We start from the raw sequence: 17,202 nt of genomic DNA on the forward strand, positions 1-17,202 counted from the left end.
CCTACTTTAATTTTATGGTAGGTAATCATAGTTGTTTATTTAGTTAAGGTATCATAGTGGTTTTCTGGGTCAAGGTCCGGGTCCGAGTCCGGGTCCGAGTCCGGGTCCGAGTCCGGGTCCGTGTCCGGGTCCGAGACCGGGTCCGAGTCCGGATCCGAGTCCGGGTCCGAGTCCGGGTCCGAATCCGGATCCGAGTCCAGGTCCGAGTCCGAACCGGATCCGGGTATGAGTCCGAGTCCGGGTCCCAGTCCAAGTCAAAATCGAAATTCGTAATCACCAAACGTGTACCATGCGTCATTGAAGAGTTCTGTTCTGGTCATCATCAGCAGTTCCACTTCATCAAATGCAACAGTTTTTAATGAAAATGCTTGATTTTCTGATGTAAATACAAAAATCTCTATACGCATGCCTTTAAGATTTGAGGAGTTCCCTTGATTCCTCATGGATCCCATCATCAGAACTCGAGCTTGACAAAAATGTGGCTTAAAAACTTAACTTGCTTAACAAACATAACGACGAGGACTAATCGCCAACCGTGAACTATGCGTCGTTGAAGAGTTCTGTTCTGATCATCATCAGCAGTTCCACTTCATCAAATGCAACAGTTTTTAATGAAAATGCTTGATTTTCTGATGTAAATACAAAAATCTCTATACGCATGCCTTTAAGATTTGAGGAGTTCCCTTGATTCCTCATGGATCCCATCATCAGAACTCGAGCTTGACAAAAATGTGGCTTAAAAACTTAACTTGCTTAACAAACATAACGAAGAGGACAAATCGCCAACCGTGAACTATGCGTCGTTAAAGAGTTCCGTTCTGATCATCATCAGCAGTTCCACTTCATCAAATGTCACTTTTTTGGGTGTATATGCTTGATTTGTTGATAAAAACCCAAAAATCACTATATGTATGCCTTTAAGATTTCAGGAGTTCCCTCGATTCCTCATGGATCCCATCATCAGAACTGGGTTTTGACAAAAACGGGACCAATCTGTATGCATATACATTCAATCAAAAAAAGAATTTTCAAAATCGATCTAGTAATGACGGAGATATGGAGTAACAAACATAAAAAAAAATAAAAAATAAATAAAAAAAAACATACAACCGAATTGATAACCTCCTTCTTTGAGATTTGGAAGTCGGTTAAAAACAGATTTAAGTGGGGCTCCTATACAACAAACGTGATTTTTGACCGAAGTTAAGCAACGTCGGGCGGGGTCAGTTCAGTACTTGGATGGGTGACCGTTTTTATAGATAATGGTACGGAACCCTTCGTGTGCGAGTCCGATTCGCACTTGGCCGGTTTTTTTTTAAATTACTGCTTAATCGACATATTTATAAATTAGCCGGAACGATAAATCCAATTTTGAATTTAATTTATTCCATTTGTAAGTTTGATTCATGTATAACTGTAGCACATCATCTCTGCAAAAAAATATATGCGAATAAAAGCGATGTCTTCCACATAACTTTGGGGTATTTGCTCTATCGCCTTAGGGTCGTCTTAGCACGTCGTATATAGTTGGAGTCTTCCTTAACACTTTCGGTGCCGGGCGGTGCAAAATGAACACACATACGTGTTCAGTGAATATGTTAACCCTCCCGAACCCTTAACACAATGAGCCAACATGGAACCCTAAAATAAGTCTTGTTAAATAAAAGTTGTGTGATACCTGTGATGCGCCGCAAAAACTCCCAATGGGCCGTAATGACGAATAATGGCGGTCGCCGGTTTCACGTATATAAACAATTCATTTCCAAACAGACTCACAAACCTTGCTCATTCGATGGCGCTTACGACTGTTTCGTTTAAAACACCTATACTTCTTTACACTCGCTCCGATTTTAAACAGTCTTAAGTACCGTTAATGACGCTTACGTCCATTTTGTTTAAGAAATTCATAGTACTTTAAAGATGCGTCGCTTCTAAAGAGACTTAAGTACCATATAGTTTTAACCTTGTTAAGCTTTTTAAGTTCGAAGATTTTTAGTTCGCCCCCGGGTTATAAAACTTATAAAATGTCAAGGAAATTATCGCTTAAAATATATATGGATAAAGTGATGGACAGTTTGGATGGGAGGACGAAAATAAATACTTACTTAAGTTTTTTTTTTTGTTTTTGCAAGTTTGTGCGGCCGGTGTGACTACATATGTGACTTTCCATCACAGAAGGATCCTTGTGCTTCAAGTCCAATAAGGTCCTTTTTATCTGAAATTCCAACAGCAATTCTGATAGAATGGTAAGGACCATAGCACATAATTCTCTAATGGAAAGTCACATATTGGTCAGTACCAGATAGGTACATTGCTGTCGAGAAAAGAAAGGCATTCTCTCATGAGGTACTCTGACCACGCTAATCTTACACACACTTGACAGTAAGATTACATACAACTGCAACTTAGCGTGGTCCGACTAGTTACCAGAGCGAGCTTGTCGAGACCTGGCCAAAGGTTACATATACATACACTGACATAGGTATATTCGGTACCTATGTACCGAATGAATGAATGAAGTAATGATACTTACCTACATAAATATTTCATTTACCTAATATGTGCTATATTTAAGTACTTAATTTATATACCATAAAATTGTGTTCCTACTGTACTTCCACATATTTTATTAATTAATACAGTTTAATTATAAAACTTAATACATTCTGGAGATGCCTGAAATACATTCACCGTACCGTTCATTCAGATTTCTATCTCATCTGTCAAATTAAATACAATATGAAAACCAATTAAGAGATACCATCATAAATTTCCCAATTACTCTAACCCTGAGAACTGGCAATTAATAATTTCTACACTAGTTTCAATTAATCCGTTCACAGAGTTAACGAAATCTAGTGTGCAAAAACAGTTTCCGCCATTGTTATTTGTTCCCGCGCTTTAGCCATAGAGCATGGCTGGAACGCGGGGCATAGACTAGGTTTTTTCTTTTTTAATTAGATTGACGTTTGAGTTCGCGGTTTCCTGTTGTGTAGAGGTGTTTAGCGGATAACTCATTAAGTTTTTTTTATTAGAACAGTAATAAAAAATATAAAATGGACTAGTACTGCAAACGCTCGAATTAAAGATTAATAAGAGCTTAATATTTTAATGAAAATTCTGCCAGAGTATTTTAAGAAATGTTGTCTACAAGAGAGGATCATACTGTATTTTTTAAGTATGGTATTATAACCCGAAAAAGGATGAGTATGTAGCTGTGACAGATCGACATGGACAGTATGAGAAATCTATTTTATTGTTTTTATTTATATGTATATTGTTAAGTTTTTTTTTCACCAAAAATGTAAGCCAAATCTCTAACAAAATTTTATCTAGAGAGCCAATTTCGCACAAGTTTTAGAACGTCCCACACAACGTAGACCATAGACAACACTAACTTATAGTCCCAAAACGTCATAAGAACATTTAACATTTAAGACAAATCTATACCTTACCACTAACGAAATAAGGTCTGAATTTCCGTGAATAACTAAAAGACAATCACCATTCCTCCTTTTTACCTTTGATGGAACGCAAGAATGACAACATAATAGCGCGGCGAGTCTTTGAAACTTCTAAGAATTTTTAGTTAATTTAATTTCAGTCTTATTTTGAAGGGGTAGGGTTCAGTTTAGGGTGGGTATAATGGATTAGTTCTTTGTTTAGGTTGTGGGGTATTGCACCTACGGCAAGCGAAACTTTTGCGAATACAATACATTGTATGGATGTGAAAGTCCTAGGCAGCGTTTTCGTGGTATGAATAGAATGTTTTTGTTACACTCCGATAACATCATAACATCAAGAATATATTGCTTATGTTCAATCATTGATATTATAAATATCATTGATATTTATTTCTCTTAGAAGTCTCTCTTAGTTGACTCTTAAGTCAACTGGGGTAGATGCGTCAATAACGGTCTAATTTACTAGATAGGCCGCAAAGGGAAGGATGGTGTTCAAAACTGACTTCAATTAGCCTAAAAAGCAAAACAGTCTAACCACTCACATGCTTTTGGTAACTGTAGCTACCAGCTGTCACCCTTATTTTATTATAATAATAGAGGTCACTGAAAAATATCAAGCAAGTGAGTGGCTAATTTAATTACCATTTATTTTTCAAAATTTCGTTACATTTGGTTAAGATTTGGTGGAGGAAACAGTCGAGTACGAAACCTCGTCTTTTGAGATTTTTACGCTAGTTTTATTACACTAGTTTTAGGAGCCGTTTCCGTTAGCGAGACGGATATAATAATAATGGATGTATCATATTGTGCGCTCGGGGATGGTATCCGCCACGCCACGTGTATCCCTCGCTTTTAGATTAAATTGTCTTAAAGGGCCTCTGCGCTGTTGGCTTCGGCCCCACGCACGCCTCCCAAAAGTCCGGGACCCCATGGTCCCGAGATCTGGAAAGGACAAACAAATAATAATAATAATTCAGCCTATATACGTCCCACTGCTGGGCACAGGCCTCCTCTCGAGCGCGAGAGGGCTTTGGGCTATAGTCCCCACGCTAGCCCAATGCGGATTGGGGACTTCACATACACCTTTGAACTTCTTCGCAGATATATGCAGGTTTCCTCAGGATGATTTCCTTCACCGAAAAGCGACTGGTAAATATCAAATGACATTTCGTACATAAGTTCCGAAAAACTCATTGGTACGAGCCGGGGTTTGAACCCGCGACCTCCGGATTCACCTAAAACGGAGACGGATATATTCACCTAAAATATTTTAATCTCAGCTCCCGTATCCTCTTAAGTACCTAGTAAATTGTATAGTGAAGATGCAACTGCGAAAACGCTAAGATGAGATTATCTCCGTGGAATACCAGCACAACTTGGTGTAATCGGAACTAATCCGGGTCCACTTAGTGCTGCAGTGCCTAATGCGCTTAATGCACTTCTTGTGATGATGCAATCCTGGCTAATTGAGGTTGGGAGCGGTCATTCTAGTGCTATGCAGTTATTGCAGCTATGCGCATTGTTTAGATTTCTTTACTATGGGATTTTTAATAGAGGTGGGAAGTATTTATGTCTTAACTATTTTTTTATGGAACTTTTCTATATTTGGTCTTTCTCTTAGTTCGTTTTTTAGTATTTGAAAAAAGGAAAAAAATCTTGACGTGTCTTTTTATTGAAAGACGCTTTTGAAAAATATCTTTTTCCGCTAATTTTGATGTCGGGTTCATATTGGGTTGCATAATAATTGATTGTCCTAATGTAATGTTACACATAAAACTCATTTCGCATAATTGTTATTGTGCTGGAAATATTAACATTTCTGAAAAATTATAACACAAACCTAACCTAACCTACCCTATTCTATACAACCTATGCAAAATATTTTAGAAAATACTTTCTGTTTCAGCTGGAGAAAAAATATGCGAAAAGAGTTTTATGCGTAACATATTACATTATGACAATGAATTATTATGCGACGAGATAGGATCCCTTTGATGTCAGTAACTATCTCAAAACTTGTAGTTTTTCGACCAAAACAAAACGGTTTCCATAAATCCAGGTTCCATAGTCGCTTGAGTCCTTCTCGCCCTTAGGTGACAATCGTAATTATAGACGAGTTAATCGAGTTATCTTCTCGCTTTGTTTACCAGCGCACGCGCCTCGGAACGAGTAATTTTACGTTTAACGCACGGTATTTAATTTTCTCCCACATGATGTTTATATATGATGTTTGTGTATGGTAGGTATATATTTTTTCCTTAGTATTTATATATTTATTAACCTTGAACTTACTTTTTCCAATAAAATTATTTTGTATTTGTAACTATAGGTATCTAGTTGATTGCAAATTCTACCTAAGAAATAGGAATGAGAGTCGCAGGTGGCTCAGGCCCAGTAGACAACATGCCAATCGCTTACGCTATGTAGCGAAAAAAACGCAACTGTCCCTGTTACACTAATATGGAAGAGTGATTGAGAGACAAAGCGATTCGATGGCGAAGTGCAAGCGATCATCACCTTGGCTAGGCCGCCAGGCGTGGTTGAGGATTTAACGCGAAAGCTGCTGAAGACCCCGGTTTGAATCCATATCCATCTTTAGAACGTGTATGTTATACGAGTATATTGTAGCATTATACACACAGTATATTGTAGGTCCTTTTATTTATTTTATCTTTCCACTTTCTTTGGAATATTTATCCAATAATTTGCGTCAATCCTAATTTTTACGCAAACACCTTATCTTGATAAATACACGATTTGACTATAGTATTTCTCAAAAGCATACCCTTGCTATGCTGACAGAATAGACGTCATCTCAATACAATTTTGCGAGGCTGAGCGTTTTAAGGTTATAAATTGTACCTATGGAGATGACACTTGTCAGCGTACCCATCGTGTTTGAGAAATACTATGACTACCCAAAGACTTTCACGGGATAAAGCTCCGAATTCTGTTACGTTTTATCACAGAGAATAGATAGTATAGAGGGGTCCTGTCATAGTAAATTTTGTAGTCCCAGTCAATTTACTGTCATCTATCGACACACCATCGTTGTCGTCACGCCATCTAGCCGAGCATAGGCCAAAGCAGTGTGCGCCATCTATCCGGGAATGACTTTTCTTGATTTCCGAGGCACGTTTTTTCCTTAGACTTTACTCATCTTATACGAAGTTACATAAGTCTTTGGTTTTATAAACTTATTTTTTTGCTGAACCACATTACGTGCAGTTTTTCTATATCTGTATTTTCTTCTTGTTACAGCAAAGAATGCGTAATGCCCATGATCCCTCTGGGGCTGAAGGAGACAAAGGAGGTGGACTTCCGAGAGCCGTTCAAAGACTTCATTCTGGAGCACTACAGCGAAGATGCTGCGGCTCACGAAGAGGCCATCTCTGACTTCATGGACATGAGACAGGTAACGAAGATTAGTTTTATCATGATAGAACATGATCAGAAATAGATAAATCTGTCGAGAAGCGAACTTATATGCGTATGGTTATCGGGTGAAAGCCGCTTGCATCGTATTTGAGTGCCTACCATTCGTCAAACTACCGACGGAGCAACAGCTGACATGCATGAGGGTTCATGGCACATTTCCCGTTACCACTTTACGAGTTAAAACTTGGTCTTGCGGTCTGTTAATAGCTTGTGATAGCTGTGATCCAACATTACATACACTTGCACGTGAAATTGTTTGTTTCAAAATTAGCAACGTAGAGTTTCGTAGCTTCGCCTGGGTTTTGACACTTTTCCCAAAAAATCTCTCAAATTTGAACGCATTTTAATTCGTTAAGGCGAAAAAACGTTTCTAGTATTCCTGACTATCAGTACACACCACTAAAACTTTGATTTTCATTGGTTAAGTTGGTAATAAATGGCCCCAAAGGCAATAGGCGATGTTTGGGTATTTTTACCAAACTTCGCCTATGGCATGCCTTGCCGCTAATACTTACTTTTCTGTGACTTACACATGTTAAGTCGTATCTCCTTGGAATGTGCTATTATGCTATGAACCTTAACTACACCAGACTAGGTATATATTTAAAAAACGGGGTAGTAGGCGAAGTTTGGTAACAGTTTGAAGTTGTTTTCATACATTTTCTATAATGAAGCTAGGGCTGCCAAAAATTAACCAACATGCCAAATAAAGGGGAGTAATGGTTTATAAGTTAAAAAAATAATTAATTTTAACAAAATTGTTTAATTGTTGCAAAATTGTTGTTATTATCGTAATCGACATCAAATCAACCTTATTTACACAAAGTGAGACATAAAAATACCTATTTGGTACCTATTCAATATCGGTAAGAGTAGAAATAAACATTTGCATATAGCGTAAACTAAAATAACCAAACATAAGAAAATATTTAAATTTAGGAACAAGTAATGTCATCCACCAATGAATGTGGTACAAAAAATTTGTCAACCCCAGGGGTAGGCGAAATTTGGCAACAAGATGGACGCAAAGTACCCTCACCAATGTTTTATCCAATTGTGACTTCTAAACGTGAGCTAGCCATTAAATAATAGTTTCATATGAAAAAGAAATAGTTATAGGATATAATCATGTAAAAAGTATACCATTACTGGGTCCGTATAACCATTTAAAACTGAAGTTAAAACACGGGTTTAAAAAAACCTGTGGTCGACGTCGCGAAAAAACCTCACTAAAGGACAACTGTGTGAAGTTAGCCGCAGAATGTTCGAAGAATCCTGACACCCGTAAAAAATACTTTGTAGTTAGCAGTTATATGTAAGGCTTACATTAGAAACATTTTGTTAATGGCAACTTATGTAAAACTAGGCGAAAATAGGTAGCGCAGGCAAAGATACGAAACTCTACGGCATTTACAAGAATTACAAGATTACAGCATGCTTATGTAACTGCATAAACAAAAACAATACCTGTCCCACTGGGGAGACAATATATGGACATTTTGGATTTAGATGGGCCAACGCCGGCCACTCGAAAGGACGCAGCCATGCGGTAGAATGAGATAGCAATATCACTTGCCCCCTCTAACGCTTAAATGCGTCCCTTGGAGTGGCCGACTTTGGCCCATCGTGTAGAGGAGCCATTAGGGAGCCTGCCTGAATTGTCGGCGCGATGTATAAACGAATATGTTCAATGTAAATTTTAAGTTTCCGATTCAGGTTACAAGATGGCAGACGTACACAAGATGATAAACAAATATAACATAATGAATATAATATTTTTACAGGCTATCCGCACCCCAGTCCGCTCGACGGCCGGCGTTGCCCTCCTCTTCAAATACTACAACCAGCTATACTTCATAGAACGTCGTTTCTTCCCGCCCGACCGTTCCTTAGGAGTCTACTTCGAATGGTTCGACTCTTTGACAGGTAATGCCATCTAGTGGTGAGTGGATAAACTTTTGAAAATTTAACGGTAGATAGCGCTAGAACATTACTTACTTTCCTACTGGTGAGAGCATCTAGCGAATAGGATTGGTAGTATTAGCAGCTGTTTTCTTTAAATCTGTATATACTACAACCAGCTGTATTTCATTTCATAGGCCATCTAGCGGTGAGTAGAAAAATTTGCAGGATTCACTGTAACGTGCCAGTTAAACTTTTATTGTGAATAAAAATATTGTTATTTTTGAAAGTTGGTAATTACTGAGCGATAGGTGGCGCTAGAAATGTATTTTGGGTTTTTAAATGGTTTTTGGCTTCCATGAGGAGAGTCATCACTATCAGGGCTCGGAAGCGGTATTTTTGTCAACCCCTGATCACTATGGAGGTCATCTAGCGAAAAGAATAGGTGGTATTGTAATTTAAAAAAGGTTCAAAAGATGTCTCTAGGTACTACTAAAACAAAAGGTGGTAACTTCATCGTGTTGATTAACCACAGATTTCTATTTTTATCAGATTATGAAGCCATGCTGCTTTACAACAACAAACATAATAACTAATTTAAACCGTTCACAATTTCAGGAGTGCCGTCATGTCAGCGGACGGTGGCGTTCGAAAAGGCGTGCGTATTGTTCAACATCGCCGGGATTTACACGCAGATTGGCGCTAAACAGGTGCGATTAAAGCTAATAAAATTAAACTTGTACCTATTAAAGAAATAAATCATGAAAGAAATCTTCTTTTCTTCAGAAAAAAAATTTTTTTGAAGATTTTTTTTTAAGGAATCTTGAATTGTATTTGGAAGAAATCTTATAAAGTAAAGTAATGACAGTTATGGAAGTGACTGTAGCTTTCACTGCGATAAATTTTACTATGCAATAGACTAAACAAAATTACATGCAAACCGTTTTACTGTTTCTCTACCGATATACTTAACTATTATCCGTTAAGCAATTTGGTGGCGCTACTGAGTCACAACGGCCCTAAAAGTAAAAACTTTGAAGGCTGTGGCCGCAGAGCTTTTTTTTTTAGCGCAGTAGAGCCACCACAGTAAATCTAAAACCGTCTTAAAGGGTTAAGGTGGTTCTCCTTGCTCGATTTTCATACAACTTTCTTGGCACCCTAGCTCCTATTATATAGGGTTTCTTCACTTGTATATGTAATGTTTGGGTAGTATATATATTTCTGTCTTCGCAGACGTAAAAATATACTAGATTATGATTAAATTTATTAAGAAAAAAGCCTTTGAATATTGGTAAAATTTTGCCTCATTGCTTGTTTGTGTGAGTGATGCTTATAGTATCGGTGTAATTCTAACATGGCGACTTCATTTGACAAGCAATCATTTTTAATTTGTCAAAGGTGTAACAGATGGCACTTTAAAACCGCAACACAGATTACCTGTGTATTTTGTTTTATTTTCACTCAATAGAGGGAGGTATATTTAATGCACAAAGCATGTTACGAGTATACCTACTCATTTAAGAATCTCCTTTCTGATATAATTTCATTCCCAGATTTAATATAACTTAATAATTATTATGATTATTACACAATAAAATACATTTATATATTTATAGAAAGGTCAGTCCAAACAATCATTCGCGTTACGGTCGTCCATCGAAAACCCTTGTGAATTCTGCTTTCGTTTCGGTAAATGTTCTCTGGAAAAGCCTATATTTATTGTAACAATGATTTTGAAACTAAAATACCTAGCTATATTTTTCTCAAAAATATATAGGTATGTGGAGAAAAATGTCATCTTCTTGTAAATAAACAAGATTCTATAATATCTTCTGCTTGTGCATAACAATAACATTAGTAGATGATATTTTTAGGGTTCCGTACCCAAAGGGTAAAACGGGACCCTATTACTAAGACTTCGCTGTCCGTCCGTCTGTCCGTCTGTCTGTCACCAGGCTGTATCTCACGAACCGTGATAGCTAGACAGTTGAAATTTTCACAGATGATGTATTTCTGTTGCCGCTATAACAACAAATACTAAAAACAGAATAAAATAAAGATTTAAATGGGGCTCCCATACAACAAACGTGATTTTTGACCAAAGTTAAGCAACGTCGGGAGTGGTCAGTACTTGGATGGGTGACCGTTTTTTTTTGCTTTTTTTTTTTTTGCATTATGGTACGGAACCCTTCGTGCGCGAGTCCGACTCGCACTTGTCTGGTTTTTTTTCAAAAATGCTGCCTTTCACCCGAGTTAAAACACTCTACTTTTCATTTCGCATACGAGGAAAGTAAAATGCATGTGTTTTTTTAAATACATTTTTATAGTAGGTATTTTTGAGAGTAGGTATTTTCAATTAACAATTTGGCCAAAAGTAATTTATGGAATGGGGAGTCAAATATCAGAATGGAAATTGTATAACAAATCCATTTATACCCAAATTTCAATTGCTTATTGTAAAAAGAATAATAAAATCGTACTTGGAATTGGAACCTAAACTGCTCTAGTGCAGAAACGTATCATTTCCTGCACACCTTTTACAACAACAATGACCCTCTTTCATATATTCGGTCAAATTGTGCTTTTTGAAAAACTAATTATATCCAGCCTTTTATGAATGTAGTATGATACCTTAGGGTATGGTGCTTTACGCACACTAGCGTCCCTTCCCCTCCCCCTGACGCAACCAGGGTGGGTTGCGTCAGGGGGAGGGGAAGGGACAGGAAAACAAGAAATATCCGTTTCATTTCTCATGCTATTGATTCGGTTAAATTGTGTTCTAATGTATGGGGAAGACAAACTAATTATAGCCAGCCTTTTATGAATGTAGTATGATACCATAGGGTATGGTGCTTTACGCACACTAGCGTCCCTTCCCCTCCCCCTGGCGCAACCCCCCCTTTTTGCATGAAATATGTCCCGGTTCACAGTTTTTTACATTTTTTGAGGAAAGTATACATTTTAGGAAAAAAGTGTCAATGAAAGAAATAATCCTTAATAAATTCTTAATAAAAAACGGTCATATTCATTTTTTTTATATGATGCACCTATTTCATGTATTAGCTTGTCAAAATTCGAAATAACATAGTTTTTACTTAGGGTTCGAAACTCATTTATTATACACGGTGTAACATGAGGAAACCGAATAATTTTAACAGCGTATTCCTGATCACAATTAGAGACAAAAATGTCCTATAAACTTTTTTGAAATTCGCCTAGTTTCAGAGTTAATACCAATAAAAAAAAACAAGTTTCTATTGTTACATAGTTCAAAACGCCTTTTTGATGGCGATGTTGCTACTATGGGATTTAGTCTAAATATCCTTATTGATATGTCAAAAAGTGACAAGTAACACTTTGCAAAAACTAAGTTTTACGAAAAAAAAAAACATTTTAAGTGACAAGTTTACCAATAGCATTTAATTTTTATATACAAATTCATTCATAAAATTAAAAAAAAAACCAAACAAAATTTTTTTTTTGGCGAAATTGACCTAAACACATATTACATCTTTTCCTTTTTTTTGACCTCATGTATACATTTTAGGATAAAAGTGTCAATGAAAGAAATAGTTCCTAATTAAATTCTTAGTAAAAAAGGTTATATTCATTTTATAATACTTATTATACAAGGTGTCCTCAAGAAATGCGAAAGATTTTATTTCTGAGGTCAAATTAAAAGAAGGAAAAAATGTTTGTATGAGTTTAGGTCAATTTCGCCGAAAACAATTTTTTTTTATTGTTTTTAGGGTTCCGTACCTCAAAAGGAAAAAACGGAACCCTTATAGGATCACTCGTGCGTCTGTCTGTCTGTCCGTCTGTCACAGCCGATTTTCTCCGGAACTACTGGACCAATCAAGTTGAAATCTGGTACACATATGTAAGTTTGTAAACAAATGAATTTTAAACATGGAGGCCATTTTTGGGAGGTTAATGAAAAAATTAAAAAATATTTTTTTTTTAACTATATCATGTTACATATCAAATGAAAGAGCTTATTGTAAGGATCTCAAATATATATTTTTTTATAATTTTCGAATAAACAGTTTAGAAGTTATTCAAGAAAATAGGCAAAAAATGACTATTCCCCCCTCCCCCTTTATCTCCGAAACTACTAGGTTTAAAATTTTGAAAAAATACATAAAATAGGTCTATACCTATAGATGACAGGAAAACCTATTAGAAATGTACAGTCAAGCGTGAGTCGGACTTAATTACAGTTTTTGATCCGACTCCTACGGATTTTTTAAAGATTTCACTCACGTTTCGCATAAATAATGTTTAGTTTTAAGTTTATAAAATACATATGTATGCTAGTCTGTAAGGTATTTGTAATATGGGCCTTGTTCCCTGAATTAAATATCTAAATAAATAAAATAAAAAATACATTGTTAAAAATTGTGTAACATACGGAATCCTTGGAACGCGAGTCCGACTCGCACTTGGCCGCCATTTTTTAATTTTTTGAATATATATTAGGGATGTACCGACTAGTCGCCGACTAGTCGGGAAAGCCTACTATCCGGCCACATTTGTAGTCGGCGATTAGTCGGCGACTAGTCGGCAAAAATGGCCGATTAGTCGGCACTTTATTAGTGAAAGAATACCATATGTTTTATGTTTATTTTACTAAAATACCTTATCAGGATGCATACGAAAACTTTTGTTCATATAAATAATTGACCGTTTAATCGTTATCGTATGTCGGTAGGCTGGTGTTTTCCTCTACAGGTCGATCTCAACTGATTCTCGTGTAATTTCATGTGCAAGTTCGACAGTTAATTATTTTTATTGTTATTTAGTTTTTTTTTTTAAATGCTAGAACCATGAGGAACTGTTATTGCAAAATTTAGAGACAGACAGGGCTCGTGAGGGCTAGACGTTGCTCGTGAAGACGCTGACCACAGGGAAAAGGTTCTTAACTGGCGACTTCATACGGAAATAGAGCCTTGCAAATACCTCCTACAAGCTGTACTGACGGTCTGCTCAGGATCGTAGAATAAAAAAACGAAAGACTGAAATTGAACGAGGATTCTTGTGATAGGTCTTTGAACCTGTAGAGAATACCTTTTAACTAAGCTAATATGATGAATAGCGCAACAAAAGGAGCAAAACTATTGTTTTTCACCTGAACTTATACGAAACTAATGATCTGGCCGACTAGCCGACTAGTCGGCCGACTAATCGGCCATTCGAGCGCCGATTAGTCGGCTAGTCGGCCAAATCAATAGTCGGTACATCACTAATATATATGTATGTACATAAAAAGTAAATGTTATTGGTAAACTTGTCAGTTAACATGGATTTTTACTTTTTTTTTCGTAAAACATAGTTTTTGCAACGTGTTACTTAATTGTCACTTTTTGACATATCAATAAGGATATTTAGACTAAATCCCATAGTAACAACATCGCCATCAAAAAGGCGTTTTGAACTATGTAACAATAAAAACTTGTTTTATTTTTTTTAATTGGTATTAACTCTGAAACTAGCCGCATTTCAAAAAAGTTTATAGGACATTTTTGTCTCTAAATATGATCAGGAATACGCCGTCAAAATTATTCGGTTTCCTCGTGTTACACCGTGTATAATAAATGAGTTTCGAATCCTAAGTAAAAACTATGTTATTTCGAATTTTAACAAGCTAATACATGAATGTGCATCATGTAAAAAAATCAATATGACCTTTTTTATTAAGAATTTATTAAGGATTATTTCTTTCATTGACACTTTTTTCCTAAAATATATTCTTTCCTCAAAAAATGTAAAAAACTGTGAACCGGGACATATTTCATGCAAAAAGGGGGGGTTGCGTCAGGGGGAGGGGAAGGGACGCTAGTGTGCGTAAAGCACCATACCCTATGGTATCATACTACATTCATAAAAGGCTGGCTATAATTAGTTTGTCTTCCCCATACATTAGAACACAATTTAACCGAATCAATAGCATGAGAAATGAAACGGATATTTCTTGTTTTCTTTGCATTAGCATTTTTCTCTCGATAATTTAATCAATTTGCAACATAAGTAGAAGAATCCTCATATATCCATAAATATCAAAATATAAAAGGACATACATTTTCAGAAGAATTCCCCGTGCGACGTTGCCAAGTGGTTTAAAGTACAACATGCTCGCAACGTTTGGATGTCGTTATATAAGATAAGTCGACAATGAAAAATTATATTTCAAATCAATTAACTTGATATTTTTGACAGTAATGGGTTACTTAAATAAGAAGGCATTTTTCGCCCGGGTCAACTATGTTCAAATGGTCTAGTGGCTTTTAGCTACTGAGTATAAGTCTAACAAGTTGAACAGCATGACAGGGTTCAAACCACGAACAAAGACTCATTTCTTTTTGTATTTATTTATTTATTTTGTTTCATCTTTTTGGTAATTTTATATGCCTTATTTTAAAAGTTATTTTAAGTAAATGTGTTGTATTTGATTATTTCATGTAGGTATATCATTTCAATAAAATTTTGGAAACTTTTATTTTATACCTGGTTAAGCAAATCTTGTCAGTAAAAAAACCGGGCAAGTGCGAGTCGGACTCACGCACGAAGGGTTCCGTACCATAATGCAAAAAAAAAAACGGTCACCCATCCAAGTACTGACCACTCCCGACGTTGCTTAACTTTGGTCAAAAATCACGTTTGTTGTATGGGAGCCCCATTTAAATCTTTATTTTATTCTGTTTTTAGTATTTGTTGTTATAGCGGCAACAGAAATACATCATCTGTGAAAATTTCAACTGTCTAGCTATCACGGTTCGTGAGATACAGCCTGGTGACAGACGGACGGACGGACGGACGGACGGACAGCGAAGTCTTAGTAATAGGGTCCCGTTTTACCCTTTGGGTACGGAACCCTAAAAAGGCGCGAAATCCAAATGTTCTATGAACGATATCCCTTCGCGCCTACATTTTTCAAATTTGCCGCCTTTTTCTACTGACAAGATCTGCTTGACCAGCTATACTTCGTCGATAGTTGACTTCTTATGTACCTATTCTGCGATCCTAATTAGCCTCATGCATGACTTTTTTTTAATTATTTTATTCTTTATTTATATCCTTTGAAAACTGGAAAATAAAAATACTTTTATAAATCTTCCCATAATATTATTAAAAAATAATTAAAATACTGAAAATATTTTACTCACGTAAGTTTAGTTTCGAAGAATAACATACGCTTAAAATAATTCAAAAGAGAATGCTAAAATTATAAAATAAAAAAAAACTGGCATTGTCGGGGTTAGAACCATGTATCTTAGCTACAATCTGATTTTTTTCAAAATAGAGGCTACGGGTGCCACGAGCACATGACAGTTAATCGTCGAAAACATCAGTTGCTTCTGAATGCCTTGTAATTCTTAATCGTTGCTCAAACAAGAATTTATTATTTAAGGTGGTTCGCTTTTCATACAAAATTCAATCAAAGCTCATTAAGTAACTACACACTATTAGTACACAAATATTTTCGCATTTATCTTCTTTCGAATATTCGTTTGCGCGAAATTAACAGGAAAACAATGTTTCATACAGAAATCATGCAAAAATCATAGTTAACTTTTCATCAATTTTACGTATGTGTGTGTCACAAATGTCGTGTACAGATACATTTGCGACGTTGCCATTCCATTTCCGACGTTGCCGGGCTGACCACGGCTCGAATTTGGAGTGCCGTCATGTTTAGTGCAATTTTGTTGACACTGATATTTGACAGGTAGTTAATTGACCTAAGCGAGAAGTTCGTCAGCTTAGCTAAGAACTATCATGGCGTGTTATGCAAACAGTCGCTTTTTTGCTTGCAAACGGAAGATTCCCGGTTCGATCCCCAGTCATTGTATGCTGGAACATAACTTTTTGTATTTTTGTTACACCTAAATTTCGTATTGTTTTTTTATTTTTATTTAATTTTTCTTATTATCATAAATCGATTATTAAGTATGGGCTACACGTATTGTTTTATTTTTACAAAGATAATTAGTAATTATACTCTACCTAATCTCTCTGATTTTTACAATCAGGACATCTTCACTGCAATAAAAACCGGGCAAGTGCGAGTCGGACTCGCGCACGAAAGGTTCCGTGCCATAATGCAAAAAAAAAAACAAAAAAAAGCAAAAAAAAAAACGGTCACCCATCCAAGTACTGACCACTCCCGACGTTGCTTAACTTTGGTCAAAAATCACGTTTGTTGTATGGGAGCCCCATTCAAATCTTTATTTTATTCTGTTTTTAGTATTTGTTGTTATAGCGGCAACAGAAATACATCATCTGTGAAAATTTCAACTGTCTATTACGGACTATTACGGTTCGTGAGATACAGCCTGGTGACAGACGGACGGACGGACGGACGGACGGACGGACAGCGAAGTCTTAGTAATAGGGTCCC

General features: G+C 36.3%; 1 protein-coding gene across 1 annotated transcript in view; it reads left to right on the plus strand.

The window, feature by feature from the left end:
* The window catches only part of LOC134673900 (rhophilin-2-B), a 181,250-nt gene that overhangs the window by 153,028 nt on the left and 11,020 nt on the right, over nt 1–17,202 (plus strand). The window contains exons 5-7 of the mRNA XM_063531954.1: nt 6,726–6,879; nt 8,687–8,828; nt 9,423–9,514. Coding sequence (XP_063388024.1) covers nt 6,726–6,879; nt 8,687–8,828; nt 9,423–9,514 — 388 coding nt within the window. The remainder of the gene's footprint in view (nt 1–6,725; nt 6,880–8,686; nt 8,829–9,422; nt 9,515–17,202) is intronic.

Source organism: Cydia fagiglandana, chromosome 19 (genome assembly GCF_963556715.1).
Source record: "Cydia fagiglandana chromosome 19, ilCydFagi1.1, whole genome shotgun sequence".
NCBI classification, from domain to species: Eukaryota; Metazoa; Arthropoda; class Insecta; order Lepidoptera; family Tortricidae; genus Cydia; species Cydia fagiglandana.